The sequence below is a fragment of the Aythya ferina genome, assembly GCF_964211825.1.
Source record: "Aythya ferina genome assembly, chromosome: 3".
NCBI classification, from domain to species: Eukaryota; Metazoa; Chordata; class Aves; order Anseriformes; family Anatidae; genus Aythya; species Aythya ferina.
The window spans coordinates 53,251,484-53,274,906 of NC_140298.1; the positions used below are offsets into that span (position 1 = coordinate 53,251,484).

Here is a 23,423-nt window from a genome sequence, read left to right on the forward strand (position 1 = left end):
TCAGCAATATTACGCACATAAGAATCTATGCATTTGGTTTGTGAAGCTTCAGAAACATTTATTAAAAATTTGCTAATAAAAATTAAACATTAAAAATTATGTTTATGTTCTACCATTCTCTAACCTGCTTGTGTTTTCACAGATGGGTAGAAATGTCACTATATTATTAATTTATTTTTTACTGTATTTTATTATTTATTTATTCATTTATTTTTATTTTTTTTTAAACTGTAATTATATGTATATGTAAATACATGAGCCTTCTCAATATGAAACAAACTTCATAGTTTAAGATATCAAAGACCTAATCTTGAAAGCTTGGCCAAGAGAACATAGAGCTGCTTTTGATGTTAATGAAGATTCCACCACTAGCTTGGGAGCAAAATTAACAGCCTGGATGCATGATAAGCTATTGCTCCATTCCTCACATTAGTCTTCTATTTTACAGTGGGGAGGAACAAAGTTATCTCATACCTTTGAAAGTAGAAACATCTGTCAATTTACATGGAGTTATGCTGAATTTATGGTGGTACATTTTTTTTTTCAAACAAGAGCTTTTGTCTAAAAATTCATTTGAAATAATGTGTATAAGCTGAACACGTGTGGTATCTTCTGTATCTTTGTTCTTCCACTATGATTTCATGGTAGCCCAGCAGCACATTAGTGACTACCCCTTTGCAGACACTGGCAGAAATATATGCAGTGTGTGGCTTTCTGCTTTCTTCTAGAGAAACACAGGATTCTGTTCTACTTTACATGTCCCAGTGGGGCAATGACCTGCACCAAGGCCACTTCCGTGTGGCAAATGGTCTGTTGAGACTCCTTGCTGCGGGAGTCAGTGTGTGGTCCAAGGCTGCACAATACCTTCAGCAACGGGCTTTGCAGGTAGGTGGGGGGAGGCTGAGAAGAAGACAGAGGGAAGATAGGAAGACAAAAGGTGATGGATGGAGTTGAAAATAGTGATTTCTGGGCTGCTTCCTGACTAGGGAAGATCAGATTAGCATTTCAGACCAGGGCTCCACAGTGATTGAGGCAGGCTTTCACATGAGATTTAACAAGTTAATTTTAAGTTTTCTGTAGTTGATTTTACTTTAAATTCTTTTGTCGTTCTTGTTGTTGTTGTTTGTTTGTTTGTTTGTTTGTTTTTTAAATTTTCTGTATTCCTTTCAGTTTGCTGTTAGTGTTTTGATTTCCTGCCTTGGCCTTTTGCTATCTAGACATAGATGAAGGAAAAATTGTGAAGTTTGCTGCAGTTAGCATACCTGAAACCCGATCTGTCATATGTTCACACTTAATGGCATTATTTATGTAGAAGAAATGTGCTCCCCTCTTTCAAACAGTGGCATTTCACATCTGTTTCACAGAGAGGTGCAGGAAATGGTCAAAATCTTTCTCTGCTCACTGCCTCTGGAGCTCTGGGATTGGACCTGCCCCAAATCACATCTGAGATAAATTTGTGTTCCGGTTCAATGGGAGAGCAGACTTCCAGGAATTATTAGGCTAAAACTGACAATCTGGCACAGTGTCACTGAAGGGTACAAGCCCAGAAGTTGGCAGGTCAGACTGTGATGCCCTGGGAGAGCTGTGTAAACAAGCATGTACAGAGCCACCTGTCCCCCACCTGCCCTTAGGAATGAAGCATCCATAAAACTCCTGAAAAATCACTTGCCCATTTGAATTACAAAGCAGAGAGAGACCATTACATATCATACCCATTAAGAAGACAGGATTCTCTTCTTTGATTTTTAACTTCAGAGATCATCCCTTTCATTTGCTTTAAAGGGAAAAGATACGTGTTACCTCTCAAATATTAACACAGTTTATGAAAGTATGAAACTTGCCAGGCTGCTTTCTGTCATGGCCTCAGCACTCAGGATTGGTGGACTTAAAGATAAGGTGGTTTAAAACTAGTTTTCTAAAATATCACTTTCAGTAGTATCTGTGACAGGTTATGTAATGGATTTTGTACAGCGTTAAATTCTACCTGTCAGGAAAACTAGTGCTTTTTTCCTCAGGAAACACCAGTGCTGCCCATTGCAATATGATAACCCGAGGCAAAACAAGTGAGGCTGTCTCACAGAAGCATATAGAAAAAGTTCCTGTGCTAGCTAAGCCCACTACCCCTCAGGATAAATTATTCTGCAGGGAAGAGAGGGAATGTTTTCATCTTTGACCTCTGTAACCACAAATGATAAAAACTGAAGGAAGTTCTGTGATGTTTGAAAGTATAAAAAGATTCAGAATTGAACATCTTTTCCTGTTAAATATATACATATATTTAGAATATCACCTTCTATTTCAGTAAAATAGAGTGCAATAGTCTATGCTTCCATATTCTACACTACAGAACCATAATTCCCAGTACACTTTTACACATTTGCTTTTCTCAGGTCTGACATTTTGAAAAAATACAACATAGGGAGTTGGGTATATCTGATTGTGATGCTAAAAACTTTAACAAAATGCCAGAGTGTCTCTGCTTGTACCAGTTCCTCTCTAGTCTACTCCTAGCATAAGAGTTCTGCTGCAGACATGCTTGGGAAGTAGAATATAGATTTTAGCTTTTGCACACATTTCAGAAAATGTGGCTATAATTTATTGCATTACATTGTTGGGATTCTTTTGTTTGTTTGTTTTTGTTTCCATTCTTTCTTTGATTCTTTCCCCTCCAAATTTTCTTCCAGAATTAAAAAAGATAAAGCAGCCCTGACTATAACCCCCAGAGATTGCCTTGTGTAGAGTCATGCAAAGTTTAGACACAATTTTTCAGTGGCAAACTAACACCAAATATGCCAGAAAACAAGTATTCATCTCAAAGTACTATAGGTGGGAAGTACAGATTTTTATTTTTATTTATTTTTATTTTTATTTTTATTTTTATTTTTATTTTTATTTTTATTTTTATTTTTATTTTTATTTTTATTTTTATTTTTATTTTTATTTTTATTTTTATTAGAAGGGAGAGGTTTCTTTCCAACACAACTCTTGTTTACTGCCAAGCTGGCAAATACCCTATCTTCCTCAAGATCTCTTGGGTGTGGGAAATTAGTCACAGAAAGGTCACAAGAAATCAAATGGCAGGCACAGATTTTGTATGGGTCACGCTGCTGGACATGGGAACACCTCTCCCTCTTCCACAAGTTCTTCAGCAACTGCTGCAGGTCTCATTAAAATTCATTTTAAGGAAAAGGCCATCCAGCTCAGATACATGAATCAGGCTACAGAAGTAGGTATGATTGTGTGATCAGCTTCACTCATCCCGAGAAAGCTTTGTCATGTCCCCCAGGCTCTCATACAGAAAAGGTCTGGCAGGGCACATATTGCCTTCTGGACCTTCTGTGTATGGTGAAATAAGATAGGTCTTATTAGGCATCAGGGTGTCCAAGAGCTTTGAAATTCACTGAGCACCTTATAAAAGGAAGAGAGGATAAAAAGCTGTGACTTCTCTGGGTGGGAGAAAAAAAGAGGAAGCAAAGTAAAATTGGCAGATAGCCAATATCTCCATGTTTGCATCTTGAGATTATTTTGAAGAATGTGATTTACAAATGTTAGCAATGGAGTGACTAGATTGATGTCTGCTCAGGAAGCTGAATTAGTGGACTGTTAAAGAAAGTGAAATAAAGGTCTTCCTCCACATTTACCTTGCCAGGCTGAGCTCAAAGCACTAAAGCCATAGCACTAAACACTAGTGCAGCTCTCTGAAGACAGTGAAATTGAGGAAATTGTAGATAGTCATTCGAGGACAGTTATGGCTACTTGAATCATTTAAGTTATACCTCATGAGGAAGCCTTTTCTTATCTCCTCTATGGGAATGGTGTTTTGTGGTGGCTTAAGACACAGGGTGAGATTCAGTTTAGCACCTTAGGTACCTAACTTGTACTTATATACTAGACACTTCAGTGAGGCAGTCCTTCCAAAGTAAGCACATAAGGCTTATATCTGGTCAACAGAGAGAAGAAGGTTTTATAGAAGGCCTTCAGAGGCATATATTATTTGCCTCTGAAGTAAATGGACGAACTTTTGCTGTTGAGGACTTCTGAAGTACTGTATTTTTCCCACTAAGGAGGAACCACTTATGATTAGCTAGTCATACTCAGGAACCACCACTTAAAGGCTTAAAGTAGTTGAGCAACTTACTGACCATACCTATCAAAATAAAATGCCATCTTCTGGAATCTATTTATCTCCATCTTGGCAATCTGGGCGAACCCTGTTCCATCCATTTAAACTAAGCAATTTACTTTCATGACAATTATTTAAAATTTCAGGTTGGAAATCAGGAGAAATTTCTTCTCAGAAAGTGTAGTTAGGCATTAGAACAGGTTGCCCAGGGAGGTGGTGGAGTCTCCTTCCCTGGGGGTGTTTAAGGAAAGGCTGGACATGGTACTTAGGGTCATGGTTTAGTGGGTGATATTGGTGGTAGGGGGATGGTTGGGCCAGATGATCTTGGAGGTCTTTTCCAACCTTAATAATTCTATGATTCCATGATCTGTACCAATGGACATATTGGGTTTGTTTGGGATGGAGTTAATTGTCTTCATAGTAGATTGTATAGTGCTATGTTTTGGATTTGTGGAGAAAACAGTGTTGATAACACACCTACTGCTGAACAATGATTACACAGTCAAGGTTCTGTTTCTTACATTGCCTCACCAGCAAGTTAGTTGGGGCTGCACAGGAAGCTGGGAGGGGACACAGCCAGGACTGCTGACCCAAAACGACCAAAGTAATATCCCATACCTTATGACATCATGTTAAGCAATAAAACTGAGGGGAAGAAGGAGGAGGGGAGGACGTTTGTCATTATGGTGTTTATCTTTCTAAGTAACTGTTACACATGATGAGCCCAGCTTTCCTGGAAATGGCTGAACATCTGTCAGCCCATGGGAAGCAGTGAATGAATTCCTTGTTTTTCTTTGCTTGCGCATGCAGCCTTGTTTTACTTATTAAGCTGTCTTCATGTCAACGCACAAATTTTATGCCTTTCACCTTTCTAGTTCTCTCCCCAGCCACCTGGGAGGGAGGTCTGGGTGGGGCTCAGATGCCTTCTGGTATTAACTCACAATAATAGAAATGAGCTCCAGAAGTTTATTACGTTTAGGAAGGAATTATTAGAGAAAAAAAAAGTTTGTAAAAATATGTACTGGATAATTTTGGGATTCAACCTGTTGCTGATAACAAGTCTCTGTTAGGCAAAGTATTATTTCTCCAAACAAAGGTGTGAATATTTGCCTATGCTGTTATGCAAACAGAAGACTTAATGCCTATTCTGATTTTAACACAGGGTAGAACAAAAGGAAACAAACATCACATGATTCACAAAAGATATTTTTAGAATTGGAATGATTTGTATGGAGATACGAACTACTGAACTAGCTCTTCACATAGACACAAGGGAAAGCTTTATGCTAAAATCTGCCCTCCTCCCTCCCCCCTTTTCTATGAATAGTGAGGAAGTTGTGGCATTAAACGATAGTGATATAAGAGCTGTCCCTCAGTTACGTAAGCTGGTGGAAAAACAGAAGAAAAACCTTCTTATCTTAATATTGACAGCTAAAGCATTATTATCACCATTAATAAAGCCAGCTACATTTCCAGACTGGTATCTCTCGAGAAATTCACGTTACTCAAAAATCCTTGTAGAACTAGGGAATTGCATTAGGTCCAGAGAACCTGTTACAATGATTGATTAAGCCTTCCTGTTACATGACCCTAGATAATTACCTACTGGGAATCATCTATATAATGAGTGACTAGCAAAGTTTATGTGATTTTTTTTTTCTTTTTTTTTTTTTTTTCTTTTTAGGGTAAGTAACTGATGCAAGAACAGTAATTTGTACTCCACCTGGACAGCTCAAATTCACCAAACAAATTTGGCACCAGAACCAATTACTTCATTTTAACTCAGATTCAGAAGTATTTCATGCTGTCTTTTTCAAAATTTGTCTCGTCTCTTCTCTTTTGGGGTTTCCACTGTAGAATCACAGAAGATAGAGCTGGAAAAAGACTTATCATCTATTTTATCTCTTTGATTTTAGAAAATACAAGGGATATCACTACCTCCTTTGATTGCGTGTTTTGCCTTAATTCAGAATATTAGCTTAAACTGACAGAATTTCTGCATGTTCAGTGTAATCTACATTATCAAAAAAAATTTATAATACCCAAACCCTACCATTCAACATTCCCTTCCTCCCTCCCCCCCCCCCCCAAAAAAAAAAAAAAAGACAGAATATCAACAACAAAAACTAAATACTAAATACTTCCAAATACTCAAGCATTTGGAAGGACGGAAGGACATCCTACAATTTAAAGCAAATACGTAATGGTATTGCATTCTAAGGTGTGGAGGAAGTTCAAGGAGCACAGAGCTCATGAAACATTGCAACAGAGTGCACCCATGGTACACCTATGTCTTGACTACTGCAACAGTTCTGGTCACACATCTCAGATGGGATAGTAAAAAAGGAACGATATAGAGAGAGACACAAGTAGTTGGATAGATAGAAGAGGATAAACCAAGGTCTGGGTCAATTTCTGTATCACAGAGATTATAGAGGAGACTATGTAAGAAAACACACGTCAAGGGGGATATGACAGAGCCTTTCTAACAAATGATCAACCTGAGTACAATTATTCACTGTTCCTTATAATCATAGGAGCAAGGAGGCATCAAATGAAATTATTCTGTAGCAGGTTAAAACAAATAAGAGGGGTTAATAATTTACGCAGAACAGAGGTCTGCTGTAGAATTTATTTCTATGGGAAACTAGATGCCAAAAGTTTAGGTGAGTTACAGAAGTCACTTCAGAAAATCATATGGCAAGGTAATAAAAGAAAATTCCATCAAGGGCTACAAAAACCATAGATGGGCCAGGAAGTCCCTAAACTGCAGATTGCCAGAAGTTGTGAGTTTTGTTGGGGTAAACATGAGGATGTGGATGTTCACTTCTTTTATCCTTTCCTTCTAGCATCCACTACAGCATCCTGAGGTAGGATGCTGAACTAAATGGACCTTTGGTCTGTAATAGTGTAGCAAATCCTATATTGTGCCTTTGTCACAAGCAGAAGAAAACAGCAGCAAAACATCCTCCCGTTTCTTTCCATTAAAGGCACTTCTGCCCTTTTGCTGTATGGAATGAACACATTGCAAAGTATCTTTGTAAAAGCATGAGCACTCGTTCATCTTTGCTCCAAATATCCACTTACATGTATTTTTAAATGTACTGGAGCAAATAGCCTCTGATTTTAGATTGGAGCTAGAGGGCTGATTCAAGTGAAAATAACACAGATACACAGATGAATGGTCACTCCAAAGAGACTGAACTCTGTATGTAACAGGATGCACAGGCTCTGAGCACTGCAGGTCAATTTCTTTTTCTTTCAACATTGACTGTGTTCATGAAAATAAGAAGTAAAGACTTAATGTTTTTCAAGACACTGAAAATTTTAAGCTATTTTTGAAACTGTCTTTAATTCTTTGACTTTCCAAACCAACACATTGTTCAGGAACAGACAGGCAACCATAATTACTGAGCCTTTTTTTTTTTCATCAAAATTTTGACACACCAGTTAAAAGGTGAGGTAGAATTCAAGGCTTATGATTTCAGATTTACAGAATATATATATTTTAACAACTAAGAAGTAATAAAACTCCCCCCCCCCCCCCCTTTTTCTTCCTGAATGAAAAGAACTACAATATCAAAAGTACAAGCAGAAAAAGTCCCAACACTTTGAACACAATATATAAAACGTTCATCATGAAGTCTCTCACATACAAGTTTCAGGGGTGAAATTTTCTTATTTAGTTATGATTTTGATAGGGTAAATATATCTTGAATGTACTATTCTTTCATCTTCCCCCTCACAAGGTGTCCAATCAAATCAGGGAATTATTCAATTTTATTTTATTTTTGTGCATGTGAAATGTTTAAATTGTGCCTCTTGGCAGAAATCCTCTCCCAGAAGTTTGCATGTTCCCAGTACTTGGCTCTTTCCATTCTCATTGTTTACCTGTGGTGGATATGGAACCAAATATACTACAGGACATACCATGAACAGCTGCAGCAACAGCACCAACAAAAGCAACATGTGTTGTTGGGCCTTTGGTTTCCAGGTGCTTGAGACACAGCTGATGTTCCTTCATTTTGTGACTGCTGCCTCTTTCTCATTTCAGCTACTTCAGTGCCCAAGTGGCTATAAGAACACAGACATAAGAGATGTACAGAATTACTACAGACCGTCATAAAGTACATTCACATTTCTACAATAACCTCTAATTCTACTGGTTCTCACAGCTTGTGGCAATGAAAGCACATGGCCATCAACTTTGGTGGCCAAGTCATAGTTCTCCTGTGATAAAAGCAGTTTCCAGAAGACCACATTTTGGTGACAAGTTTATGCTACTGTGCTTTCAAATCACATCTATTATCACTTTGAGTGGACTAACAGGACTGTTATTACCATGCTGAACACCAAGCTACACAGCTTGGATAGCACTTGGTAAGGACTGAGTCGTTCATTACCATATGACTATCACTGCTTTTTCCGTTTTACTAAAAATATGGCAAAATGGTTATATACTTCAAACATGAGCTGGAAAGTGATCTTTATTTTTTAAGCCAGTACTGACTTCGTTGGTCAATGTTGGACCAGAGAAATCAATATAAGTGTTGTAAAAGTCATGGGCAGCAATAGCTGTCTGTAAATAACAAGCCAAGATTACTATGTGTCGTAACTGAGATGTTTGCTACTTGAGAGCTATTTTCTGTAAATAATAGGAATAATATTTATTTACAAAATACTTTTTCAGCTTTGGGACTATTTTCTGGTGACAGATTTTCTTTTGCTCATTGCCAGTCCTTCCTAAATTTTATTAGGCCAAGATATTTTTCTTTCCAGTGACTTGCACTATGCAGCTAGAAGTAATATTCCATGCATTACTTAGTTTTCAAAAGAAGCTATAACTTTACTGCCAGGTTATGTTATTTAGGAAGGTTTAGATGCCAGAGTCCTTCTAATGGTTCATGTCTTCCTTGTACAACTATTGTTTTCCCAGAATAAGAGTAAATGCAAATTAGAATAAATTTGGTACTTCTGTCTCTGAAAAAGTGCAAACATTTCAGTATGGAGAGTGTTAAAGTGATAAACAGAAGTTTAACAGTGTTAAACAGAAGTGGATTGAAGAGGGCCTGGTATGAGCAGCACATTCTCTGCTCTTTGCCCTCAGGCCTCCTGTTGCAGCCAGGAGTGCTGTGGAAAGTCAGGCTCTGGTTAATTTGCCACCTGTGTACATGATGCACAGGTAATGGAGAGATGTCTGTACTCCCTCTACATGCATTCAAAGAGCAGCTTTAAGAATTTGCATTTTACATGATTTCTAAAACTCCTGAATTTCTTCTGTAAAAGTGTACTTATAGATAAGTTACACACAACACCTTGTAGCAAGAACATTAAGTCTCAGAGCTTGAACCCATGCTGCAAAACTCAGGGTTGGTGCTCATTTTAGTGTCTTGTGCAGCTAACTTTTTGGTATATGTTGAAAAACTGAGTCATTTCAGTGTTTTGGTTAAACTGAACAATGAACAGCCATTTTATATTTGTTTCACATAAAATGGTTTTGATTTAAGTGGAATTAAATTCCCACCACTTTGGGGATTTTCAGGAATACTTTCAGAATTTAAATACCTGTTTATGCTATTGATATTACTTCTTATGGTTTATAGTTGCTGAATTCTTGAAGATTAGAATTACATTTAAATATATATATCTATAATCTATTGTAAATATGTTGTTAACATGGAATACTTTGATAAAATTGAAAGAATGACCATATTTCTACAGTAGGTAGGAAGGAAAGGAAAGTTGCAGCATAATGTGTAGCTTAGACAGTGACAGCATGGAGCCACTTTCTCCAAATTACAGTGCTGAACTTCTGCTGACTATGCATGATGTAGTTAAATTATTTCATAAATAGCTGTGCCATGCTGTGAATAGTACTTACTTCAGCAGGTGCAATGACTATGGGTAAAGAAATTAAAGCCAGATATTTTCACAGGGAACATTTGCTTCTTACAAAATAGAGATTCTTAAAATATTTCTACATAATCATAAAATGTATTAGTTTCAGAAACCAGTGAGATTACCCATATTTAGACATTTATAGGGCTGTAATATTGAAATGAAAGCAGCCCATGTGATCAATCTCTATACCTGATATCATGCATTTTTTACACAATTTTAGCTACATATATAAAATATACTATTACCTTTGTTGAAAAAATGGCTAGAATCTCTTTCACTATAAATACAAGTTGGCAGGATAAAGGTTAGCCATGCAGACATAGTGATGACTGTTGTGACTTTTTTGTACTTTCACAATAACTAACACAGCACAAGCTGCTGCTGCTACTAAGATAGATGACCCTCTGCCTTTGCTTCTGCTGAGCTCACAGCCTCTCATTCCCTTGCTTGAGCTGTCCCATTCTCTGTGCAGGCAGCAGCATTTGTGCAGGCAAATTCACTTGGTGAATTGGATAAAACAGTAGACATGATTAAAAATTAATATAAAGGGGGTGGGAAATAAATTTAACTTGGTTCAGGTCCAAGTTTTGTTCACCTTGGGAAGATGTGAATACCTGGGGTGGAGCAAGGAAGGAAACAGAGCAGTACAGCACAAACATAAAGAAGGGGAAGTGAGAGTGGGGACTGCTGCTGACAGTCCTTGCTTATGCTGACATGAAATTATGGTGAAACTGATGGGAGATGTTCTGCTGCATAAAGGTAAAATCCATAACTTTAATTCCCAGTTCACAACCATGTCTGGGGACAGAGGCAGAAATGTGATTTCACAGGAGTGGTTCAGTGTCCCCAGCCCTGCCCAGCAACATCTACCATTGAAACTTCTTCAGTGTTCACCATTTGATATGGACTGCAATGGCCAACCTTGTCAGAGATTTGCAACTCTGGCAGTATATGGTAACAACACAAGAGCTGTGAGGAAATGTGCCTTCACTGCAGACTATTTCAGGAGGCATGGTTTCCTCCAAGGCTACTCATAGCCTACAGACTAGCCAGTCACTAGAATGATACTACGTGCTTTACTATGCTCTGGCTCTGCTCTGGAGTTTGAGGAGGGACATGACCCATCCTGTTCCTTACCATGCAGTCTCCAATCTGAAGTCTATGAGAAATACAAGAAATCCACCCTGCTGTGCAAAACAATAATATGTTTACTGAGGATGAACGAGGATAGGTGGAAACTTTAGTTTCATGCTGATTTTATTTTAATGTTCCAGGTTGAATTTGCGAATATCAGATGTCATCTATGGAAAACTGTAATTGATTCTGTTAGATTACTTAGGATTCAGAAACAGGAACATCCTAATTCTTGGCTGTATTGACAGACTGAACCACAGATAGAGGATTTATATTTGGCGCCTTGGTCCAAGGTATGAAAAAGGAATTTAGAATCTTTAATTCAGCAATTAAGTCTAATGAGATAAACTGTTTTTCTGAAACCAAGTGTGAAAGTTAGTGCATAACTACAAAGGAGTAGAATACTGTGAAAAGATATTGAGCACACCTTATAGGATAGTAATACAAAATGTATCTACTATCCCCAAGACTTTTACCTTTTAGGTTTTTCAACATTTTCATTCTTCTCTAGCTTGACAATAATACCTGGTTGTGAAGGTGGACCTTTGTCCAGTAGAAGTATTATTTTTCCTTGATACTCTATATGATCTCTCAGACCATCATAACACAGGTTGAAGTTTCCTCTGCCAGTTTTACATCTGATTCTTTGCCTCCATTTCATGGCATAGTTTACTACTATTGTTATGATTTACCTTTGTGTTGATCAGAAATCAGAATAGTATTCTATTTTGCTTGACTGACTCATTCTATTGGGGGTAAATAGGTATTATGGCCCTCTGAGCAATACCATAATCATGGAGGATTTAATTCTGCGCATCTGCTTCCCCTACCCTGCAGCTGAGGAAAGGAACCCCAGGGTATAGCAACTGTTTATTATACTTGTTACAGACAGGTAGTTCATATAAACTGCAAAGCAAGAATATTTCTATAGCCCTATGAACATCCTCAATGCTCCAGTGTAAGAGGAATATGAAAACTAAAAAACCCTTAGAAATTTTAAGTTTGGCGTAAGGCTTCCTGTCAGTTGTGGAACCATTGGCATAAGGATCTATTTCTGTTTATATGGTGTAATTACTACTTATTCCACTGGGTACTCAGGAGTAATTATTCGAGAAATTCCCTTGTGCACAGAAAGAGTATCTTAGGAAGAGAGCTCAAAAAGGAATAGCTGACAGAACATTTGGTTTATTACATTTATACCCGGGCAGTTCTATTGAATACTAACTGCAGTAATTTCAAACTCTACACAGTGCTTCTTGAAGATGAAAAGAAGGCAATTTCTGAATGTTTCCACCTCCCTATTCCTCCATCTTCTGTAGAACTTATGCTAAGCTTTCAGAATGGTTCCCCAAGAAAGTCCCAAGGTGTTCAACGCAGCACAGAACACAGTCTACATTATTTCAGTGACTGTAGTGAAGTCTATTTTCTGATTAAATAAGAATATATATATATATATTTATTTTCTTCTCTGACCTCAAAAGCCTGACATTAGTACCTGAAAATTACCTGAACTTTACTTTTGGCACTAACACATCCAGCCCTCTCTGCTAGTGTTGCAGCTTTCCCCTGCATATGACCCTCCTATAAGCATTTCTACTCTGAGGATTGAGAGGGCATACCATGGAGCGGTTCAGATGCTGGGAAGTCATAGAAGCACCTTGAAACTCCATTAGGGACAGATATTTTTTGATCATATCTTCTTGAGCCATTCCCTAATGTCTGTTTGGAAAAAGAGATATCATATAAGGGTGCAGATAAACACACACCATCATTTTCTACAGCAGGCAAGTGGTATTATGTCTTTTGTTGCAGGTAGGACACATAATGACTTAGCTTTCAGGACAGAATTGGAACAGAATCAGTTAGAGCAATCTGTCTTTTGTCAAACTTCTTCAATGGAAGAGAAAAAAAACCACGTTTCATCAGAAAGAAGCAGTCAATGACTTCAGGATATTGAAGGTGATTTACTCTGCAGGCTAGTAACCTAGCCATTAAAATACTTTCTTTGGGTGATCTAGCACATCAACTCTTCTGCATTGCTTTGCTTCTTTTAACGTTGATGATAAAGCACCAAAAGCTCAGCTGCATAGCTTGCATGAATTTAAACTTTTTATCAGTTTATACTAGCCCCAGATGCAACTCTACTGATGCTCACAGATGCTTGTGTTGTTCCTGAGATGCAAGAACAACCACCACACAGCAACAGCCTTTTATTTCTGCTGTCTTTATACTACAGTGTCTTCAGTGTGCCACAAGCTAAATGAAGATAGACTGGAAGATTTTATTGAATGACTGTGAACTATAAAGTTTTTCATACACCTCTGGCAATATTGGCTGAATAGTGAAGTCAAGACAGAAGAGACATGAACATCCTTTGAAGTGCCCCTCACCACCTATACAATCTTCATAGAGCAATGGCAATCATACTCTACCCAAGAGAAACCTTGACATGAATACATTCTCTACTTTGCCACTGGGTCATGATAACCACTCAATATTTCACAAATAAATGAATATAAAGTAATAGAGAAGGATAAGCTTACCAGAAGGAGAAGTGTAATTGAATTACCGTGGGCTCCATTTACTTATTCCAAGGTATTTGTAGTCTATTAAAAGACAATTAGAAGTTATTGGTAAAAATGGAACTTTAATTGCTTTGAAAATGCTTACTTGGAAAATGCCAATTAATTCCAGCACTATGGAAAGTTTGAAATGCTTGTATTGTTAAGAATGCTAATTTTTTGGAAGGAAAGATCAAACCAAGGGGAGGAGAATTGAAGACCCAAGTGCCTCCAGCAAAATATCTTGCTCTTCTATCAGTTACTGCAACTTAACAAGAAGCTTCAAGACCTGTACATCTTTTCTGTGCAGTTATCTTTCTCCTGCTCTGGCAATGTTTGACTCTTTCTAAAGTCTTTCAGAAGATCACAAACTGGACATTCTGTCCAGTGATGGAAGGAGAAGAAAAAGAAATTGTGTGGACACTTGGCAGAAAATTTTCAGACATTGTGCATTTTATTAGAATACAACACTGCTCCGTGAGTGTTCATTTAACCTGAAACTGTGCAATTTGGCTGAACATTCTAAAATTTTTGCCTTGTGCAGAGTAATATTCTTTTTATGACTTTGCCAGACAGCTTCTGTGCTCATAAAGGATGTCTGAGATTTCTTTTTGTTGTTTTATGGTGAACTTAGTATGCTTAGGAAGCCCAGCTTAAATCTCTACAATCTCATCAAGTAGATATGCATTTGTACTTTTGAATCAGAGGTTACTGCTAAGAAACAAAACATTGAGCCTGACAGCAATGCATTATTGAAAAGTTTGAGATGCCTACATGTGGTTTTTTAAGGAACTGTTCTAAAATTATGATCAAGAGCACTCTACAGCCTTCAGGAACATTTTTATAAAAAGCAAAATGTAACACTCATCAGGAAACCTTTTATCTTTTTTAAGCATATTGCTTTTATTTATGTGTGTTTGAGAAACATCTGAGAATCTCATTTTATGCTATATATATATACCTATTGTTTGTGGCTAGCATGGTTGCCACTGATTTGGACACATCAAGCCACTACACTTTTGAAAACTGAAAAGATATTCTCCTCATAGAGAGGAAATACAGATTTTGACATATTGATAAATAATTAAAGAAGTGTTTGTTGAAGTCCATGACATTCCCCATAAAGGGGACACTAAGAAGACACTTGAGAACACGTACAGCTTTACTGCAAGCATTAGGGTTGTAATTTCCAAATAAGTTTCTCTATGCTTAAAGCCAGTTTTGTGTGTGAAAGAAAACAAAAATCAAAAACAAAAACATAAACAAACAAACAAAAAAAAACACACACACACACAAAAAAAAACAAAAACAAAAACAAAAAAACAGAAGTAATTTTTGGGGATATGTGAACTGCATAGATTCTCTACAGTCTTCAGCAGGAATTTAAGAAAAATCATAGGACCAGTACAAGCCTTGGTACCAAATGTAGGGGAAAAATATTTGCATGTACAAGGCAAGTATCCAACAAGCTTTAATGTTGGTTGACTACATTTTCTGCACATAAGACCATTCAGATAGATTTCCGTAGGCAGAAATGACAGTAATTTTGCATAAATGACTACAGCATTTAATCAAATAAATGCACAAAACTTTCATTTAGGGTGCATGTGCTACTACAGGCTGAAAAACAAAGAAGGCATTAAGGAAATGGTTTTAGGGTGAAAACAGATTTCATGAAATCACTTTGGACATGGTCCTAGTCTCTGAGGTGAAAAAAATCTACATTCTTCTCTGTAGAATGAACACTTGTGCTCTGTACTTCTTAATCACCTTTATTATTATTATTATTTAAAATTATCTTCAGAAATGGAAGTTGAAGCTTTAGATAGAAGTAGCCTCCAAAAGGGTTCTGTAGCATAGGTCTTTTGAAATAATGAGATTTGCTCATTGTGCTGACTTTAGGTTCACTGATTGACTTCTGAGGTATACTCTGACAGGATCTTTGTGTGCTTCAGCCTTCCTTGCCTCAGACACCCTCAAAAGAACAAAAATAAATAAAAAAAATAAATAAATAAGTGAGAGATTAGTGTGACAGGGAGAAGGTATTTGGTTAACACAGAAAACAAAACAAAACAAAACAAAAACAACAACAACAAAAAAAAAAAACAACAGGGAAAGGAACAGAAAGTGGCATGTGGGAGAAACAAGTTTAGGCATGTAGCATTGCGCTGGATGGCTTGGAATAGTGGGAGAAGGTTAATACAAGCACACCCTGTGGATAGGCTTGATGGGAGCCAGATGCAGCAAGTAGCTGCCAGTAAAAGGCAGCGGCAGATTATCCTCATGCTCTCCACATATCATAGCACCTGTGAACTTTATGACCACAGAACTAAGGACATATTTACCCTTGACAGGTAGTGCTCAGGCTGTGTGCATACACATCAGCTCCTGTGCCTCTTCCTGGTGCAGTTAGCATCCTCATTCCCTCCAATCTATGCTACTTCTGTTGAACTTGTTGCAAGCTCCTGATATGTCTGGTCCTCCAGTTGGTGCTAATATTTGCTAACTTGAAGGAGAGGAGACTTCTACTTGGTACAGAGGACATGCTCTTTCCCACCATGCTGGCTTTTGGATCCACAGCAGTTAAAGCCTTGGCTCTTTCTACTGCACAGTGCTATTGGCATGGTTCTTGGTTCTACCTTGCTTGTTTTTCATTCATTTACCTTCTTACCACCTCCAGACAACAAATTTATGTTGCCTTTTCTGACTTCATCCTTACCTGTTAACCCTGTTTCAAGAGTTTCTGCAGGATATGTGTGAGGCTATTCTATTAGTAATGTTTCTATTACCACTCCACAGTTGCCTTTGTTTCCTTCTCCTTCACTCTCACCCCATGTCTGTAACTACTTTAAGTGACCTGTATCCATGGTAGCTTGGGCTTTTGGTGTCTAGCCCTTGGTGTGGGTAACCATTTGCTCACCTGCATAACAGGTCCAGATTTGTGGCAGTTCTATTTCTCTTCATTCCTACAGTTAAATCTCTGCCATGTCAAACTCTTCATTACGTTTGACTCTCATAGGCAGGTCTTGGCATATCAGTTTGTGCAGGGCTACAATTAACATCCAATAACGTACACAGGATAATTCAGCATGACACAGGAAGGATCCTTTCCATCCATTCTTTATCATCTGTCAATCTCTTGGTTATCTTTACTGCTGACGAGATCTTTTTGTGGTTTTGTTACTGTCTAGGTAAAGATGATTTGTACTAACTGATGCTAGGACTGGTGCTATGCCATGGGTGCAATAATATCATTGCATGAGGTAAGAGGATAAAGCACTGAGTGCTTTGCAAGGAAAAAATTCTAATCACAGTTTTGACTGTGTATCTTCCAGACTGCTAACTCATTTTGGGGATATGAACTAACAGTAACTCATATAATTAAAGACACACAGATGTGTTCTTGAATTCTTCCAGGCTTGGCTGCAACTTACTTAGCACTTCTTCTTATTTAATTTTATGCTTTTATCAGGGCTATATAGGTCATTATTTTTCAGTTTAGGGAGATATATTGATTTTTACCTGAATGGCTCTGCTGCCATGACTTTTTTAGATTGTAACATTAGGATGAAATACACCATCATTACCCCAATCTTTGCAATAAATTGTAATCAAATGTTCCTTGAATTTTGTGTTTTTAAAATTAGGGAATCTTGCATAATTTCAAAAATTGCCATGGTTCTTATAAGTTCTCATGCCAATTATCTTCTTGTCTTGTAATGTGTCTGTTCTCTCTGTGTTCCTAGGTGCTAGGTAAAACAAACAGACAAACAAACAAAACCAAAACCCTCCTTTTTTTTTTTTTTTTTTTTTTTTTTTTTTTCCTTCTCCCTGTTACTCAGTATCAGGCACTATTACTGACAAGAATGTCTCAGACTTTTTCCATCTCCCTTTTCTCCTCCCCTCCTCCCCACAAATAATATAGCAAAGCTTTGTCCTCATTTCCTCATCCCTTTCTGCAGAAGCAGCTGTTGATTCCACGGTTGGAGAATGTTTGTAGTCTGAACGCATGCATTTCCACTGGTCTCACTGTCTCCTGGTACTTCCTTTCTCTGTGTTGGATGCTGCTTTCCTGTTAGTCACACATCCCTCGTAGTGACTCTCACTTTACCATCTGCTGCTTCCAAGTTTCATGTCCTACATACAGGTCACATGAGGGGATTCCTTACTTATAAAAAGAATATGTCCCTTTTCCTTATCAACAGCATGATTTGTGGAGGTGCCAAAGTTTCAGGGAACACTGTGGCCACAGGATTCCTCACAGTTTCACCAGATCCCTGTAACTGATGCACTCACCCTTTCCACCCCAGGCTGCATGTCCCTGGTTGCTGGCTGGGCCCTCACTGTTGCAAGGGGATGCAGGAGCTGCTTGTCACAGCCACAGGGCAGTCATTTGGAGGAGCTTTTATCTGTCTTTTTGCTTTTGATGAGCAAGCAGCTTGTTCACCATAAATAAATAAATAAAATAAAATAAAATAAAATAAAATAAAATAAAATAAAATAAAATAATATAAAATATGGTCTGAAGTAAAAAGGGGAGCTGACAGCAGTAGGGAAATGGAAAGAAAATGAACAAATCTAGAAGGGACAATGTGGTTTTACCTGACTAAATCTTCGGTTAGAACCATTTTGGAGCAAGGAATGGAGTGGGTATCAGTTGGTTGGTTATGCGTCTTGTAAAGCCTAAACATTTTAATGGGAGACTTTTCTGGTATTTGCATGGAGATATAAAAAACATGTAGAGCTTTCAGCTTCTGTGTGCCTTGATATATATATATATATATATATATACACACACATATATATAATATGTATATATATATACATATATATATATACACATATATATATATATGCAAAACAAACATTTCACCAACAACATTTACTTTAGTCAGAAAAGTAAAAATTCTGTCTACGTCTTGTGGAAAAGCTGAGGCACACCCCATGTCTGACACATCTCTGGGCAGTGGAAACCACCAGTCTAGGCCCTGAAGTTGTTCTGTTCTAAGAGGCACTTCATAGCTCTGCTGTGCTACCGATGGCCTGCACAGCAACACTAGGCAGATGCTGCTGCAGCAAGACTTGCTGCAGCTCATCTGTCAAGGCCACTAGACAGCACAGGAGACAGAAAGAGATTTGTGGAAAAAAAAGAGAAAGCAGAGTTCCAGGTGAAGCCCCTTGCCATTACAAGAGATGTCTAGAACTTATTCACTACCTTTTTTCATGAGAATAAGCAGGTTTTCTTTCCTCTCCCTTGCCCTTGTTTTATACCTTCCCTTGCTGGAAGGATTCCTATGTATAAAGGGGCAAGCTCCTTTGTGTGTCTCATCACTTGAGTATCTGCCTCAGCTGACTGAATCCTCAGTAGCTTCAGGCTTATTATCTTGCCTGGAAGGCTTTTCAGGAGCTACGCTGTCCTACTGCCACAAATTGCTGCTGGTACTTTATAAGTGGTGGTGTACACTTGTAGCACAATCTTTCTCCCTAAACATGGAGGTATGATGCAAGGGGAACAGAATAAATGTCTAAATCATACAGAGAGGGGCTAACAATCGTACAGGTTTCTCTAAGTACACAGAGATTCCCAAAATGCCAGACTGAGGCAGGGAGTTTGAGACATTCTGAAGTGAGTATGGGAAGTCCCTAAAGTAAGTTAACATGCTGTCTGTTGGGAGGGATATGAGGATGTACAGAGAATGGAAACAAAAGCAAGTATTATTTCTTCCCTCCTTTATCTTCCTATGGTCATTCATTTAATGTCAGTTTTAAAAATACAGATTCACAACCATTCCAGTAAACAAAGTTTTGTAATAAGCTGCCCATGTATTCTTTCATATTCACCAACAGAAACGAATAAATTATGTCTTCCTGCAGGACCTGATAGCTATTGAACTATGAAAGACTTGCATAATCCTTCAGAATGGAAACAAGCAAACAAAAATGATATAAAGATTTTCTTCCTTCTTTTTTTTTTTTTTTTTTTTTTTTTTTTAACCTAAGAAACATGTCACTAATATACTCTTAACAAATAAATTCCTAATAAATCATTGCAATAAAAGCTCTTTTAGCTTTTGCACAAATACAATGCTAAAAACAATTTTTTTTTTTTTTTCTAGAAAAAAAATATTATAATTTTTCTTCTTGGGAAAAGAATATTTGAACTTGGGAAACATGCTCCAAGAGTAAGTAATGCTCCATAAGTTATTTTTACTCCTCTTTCTTTGTATGATGTTGTTCTTGAACAGAACAACAGAACAGAACAACATCATACAAAGAGTTGTTGTTTCAGTTGTTGTTCTTGTTGTTCTTGTTGTTCTTAAGTGTGTGCTCAGGGAAGGCTGCAGTGTTAGTGAGTTTATTTCAAAGCTAAAAAAAAGAGAGAAAGAATTGCAAATCAATTGATGCTCTGAAAAGAGCAAAATATATCTAAAGGCAGGAAAACCTTTTGAAGACCACTTATAAGGGAATTACAAAAACGGGTTACATAAAATGTCTATTTTTAATGCCTTATTTTTATAAAGTTTAAAGGCTGGAACTTGAAACTACTCAGCCATGGTATAACTTTCATGATTTATCATAATCCAAGTATACTCATTGTACTGGTATTAAAAAAATCTAACACTCAGACACAAGGGACAGAAAACATTCTATGGAAACTTGAAACCTTTGAAATCTCTGGGAACATGCAAATTTTGGTATGAAAGTGTCACGTCTAGCCAGATCTGTATATTTACAATCTCACTAGTCTTATGCTGGGCATTAGAACAGATTTACAATTACCAGCTATATTACTGTGCAGCAAGGCATTCAAGTAGCTCTTGTGCTTGAGTATGCAATGGGATAAAGTGAAACAATTTAATTTAGATAAATAGATCCCCAAAGATCTATCAGCAGACGAGACCTCTTGGAACACTGTCTTCACAGATCTCTGAACAGAGCTTGATGTGAATGCCTGCTATATCACCTCTCTCCCTACCAAAATCCTACTCGCTGGCAATGTAGTGTGTTTGATATCCTCTCATGTTTACTGCCACAGAGATTATAGGTTCCATGACAGAAGTTTATCAGCACCCTTATTTTTCCAGTATTACATATTGTTAAAAAAAAATGAGTAAAAGAACTGTTCCCTCTAGACAGTGAAATATGCTTAAGTAGTTTTCTGGATGAATTTTAGAAAATTATATTTACAACAATTAGAGGACAAGGTACCATTTTCATTATTTAAAAGATATGTGCAAGAGCTCTGGAATTAATTTTATTTACTGGAAAACTATCTCTGTTTTAAGTATTAGACAAGGTTGCTGCTTCAGGAGGATGTTTTCTAAGGCTGCATGTTGTGAATTAGATCCCTCTGATATTGTTACTCTTTCACTAAGAAAATATATATACATATATATTTAGTTTAGTCCAGATAAATAAATGAGACTATTCTTTGGGACAAAAGATGATCATTTAACACAGCTGTGCATCCTCAGATCTCTACTTGTTAGGAGGTGTGCAATTAAATGCAGTAATAAATAGGAACAGAGGCTTCACAGAGAGACACTGAACACAGTCCTTCTCAATAAAAAAGACCACTGCTTTGTTTCAAAAACTCTCAGACTAAATGATGCTTTCATCTTATGTTTTATATTTGACTCATGCCTCTTGCAAAGTTTTGGCATATTCAGTAAATGCACAACTGGAAAAGCAAAACTCAGCATTTCTTCCCAACACACTTGACACGTCAGCATGCCTAATGCCAGTCTGCCAGTCCTTGCTTGTTCTAATAAACATCTCTTGAAGTGGCTTTATTCCACATTATAGACAAGAATGGAAAATCCCAACAAAGTTACTCAGCTATGTTTGGAGACAACTTGTGGAGAAGCATTGCCCAGAGGAGAAGTGGTGCCCAGAGGAGCTCACAGATGTGGAAACAAATGAGGCCACATGATGTGGCAGGCATGGGCAGCACCCTCAGAGCAGTGGAGGCAGAGGTCTCTGGATGTATCTATTCTGAATGGAGGACAGCTGGTAAAGAAGAAGAAAAGATATAACAGATATTAGCCCTTACAGGAACACTATTTTTTTCCCTCTCAGTGATATTATGGGTATTATTTTTTCCATGTTTTGTTTAGCTTTTCTTTAATGTTCAGCTTGCATATTACTATCTGTTGCCTTTCTCTTCTCTTCAACTGACTTGTGCACCAGCATGCAACTAACAGCGGAGATTCCACATATTTGCAACTAATAATCTGGTCATTTTTCTATTCCAGCGCTGACTAGTAAACATTCTTCTGTGCATTTGGTCAGATCATCAATTTATGTTCATCAGCTTTTCCTGAAGTTTGCACAGTCTTTCTAATGGCATATTCCAGCTCAGCTCCTTCATTATTTTCCATGCTGGACAACCACACTTGTGTTGTTTGCAGTCTGCTGTATATTAGTTCTAAATGCTGTTGTAATTCAAGCCTGTTTTTAAAATGCATTTTATAATTTTCCTCACTGTCCACACTATCAAATTCCTGCTTTATATTCAAAATTTCAGGCAGGGGCACTTCATTTACCCATCAATAATCATATTGCTAAGTTAATTCTGGGTCTTTCATCAGGCTGAGCACCTTGCCTCAAATTGTGGTCTTAGTTTGTTTTTACAAGGACCTTCCCCAAATTACCTTTAAAAATTAAACCAGTCAATAACTCCATTTCACTTGCATATGTAATTTCTTGCTCAAAAACACATTGTTTCTGAGGCTCTTTTCAGTGTATTTTTCACACTTTGAACGTAGTCTCATGTTTAACCATCTCTACTTCAATAAGCAAAAATAATGAAAAATGTGAGATTCTTGAGTATCATCTACTTTCAGAAATACAAATGTTTCTGCTTGACTTCTTTTTCTGATAGCTCCGGTTCCTGCCAAAATGAAGGCATGTCTGAAACTTCTTCATCAGCCTTCCCCATTTCCAGTGTTTCAGTTCCCAGTGGAGGATAATCTGCTCCTTTCTTCTTCTGAAGCTGGGGTCATTGTTTCCACTGCTACTTTGGCTGCTCTGAACCAGCATCTGGATGCAATCAACATCCCCCATAAAGCCACTGCATGACCCCCCCCCCTTACCCCTAGAGCTGAACGTGTGAGGGGCCTCCAGTGAAGCCGTTGGGAATAAACTTCCCCTGCAAGGGCTGAGATAAGTCCATAAGCAATTCTTACTGCAGGAGGCACATGGCAACACAAGGGAGAGTTGTTTTTTCTATTTGTATGTAAATACATCTGCCACCCTTCCCTACCATGTAAAGACAGTGTTTTTAATGAGACACAAACAGGAAGTGGTTAAAGGAATGTTTCCAGGCAATTTATTCAAGTTGATTAATCATTACAGATAATCTGAACGCAGCTAATGAAAATGACGAGAACTCAGAAGTTGAGTACTCCTTTGACACCATTTGCTCCAACACAAAAGCTAATTCAGCTGTACAAAAATAAATGACTTATGAAAAATTATGTAGGTGATGTAGCTGGCCATTATCATTCAGTCTTGCATCAGGTATCTTACAGGCTTATCCATAAATACAACTTCCAAATAACCTGCACTAGCCTAAAATGTTTGTGGATGACTTGATAATATTCACAACTGTGTTTGCATTTTTCCCCAGAAAGATAGACACAAATTAAATGCTGATGATGATAGCAGATAGCAGACAAATCTCTTCACAGGTATTTTCAAGT

At 37.6% G+C, this 23,423-nt stretch overlaps 1 protein-coding gene across 5 annotated transcripts in view; it reads right to left on the reverse strand.

The window, feature by feature from the left end:
- Positions 1–23,423, reverse strand: part of RGS17 (regulator of G protein signaling 17) — a 75,483-nt gene that overhangs the window by 22,067 nt on the left and 29,993 nt on the right. For 3 of the 5 annotated variants that reach the window (XM_084513239.1, XM_084513242.1, XM_084513240.1), the window contains exon 2: positions 8,054–8,197. In XM_084513239.1, coding sequence (XP_084369365.1) covers positions 8,054–8,172 — 119 coding nt within the window. In that variant the 5' untranslated portion in view covers positions 8,173–8,197. Of the gene's footprint in view, positions 1–8,053; positions 8,198–12,777; positions 12,878–23,423 lie in introns of those variants that run through there. The other 2 variants (XM_084513241.1, XM_084513244.1) reach the window with 2 other exon arrangements.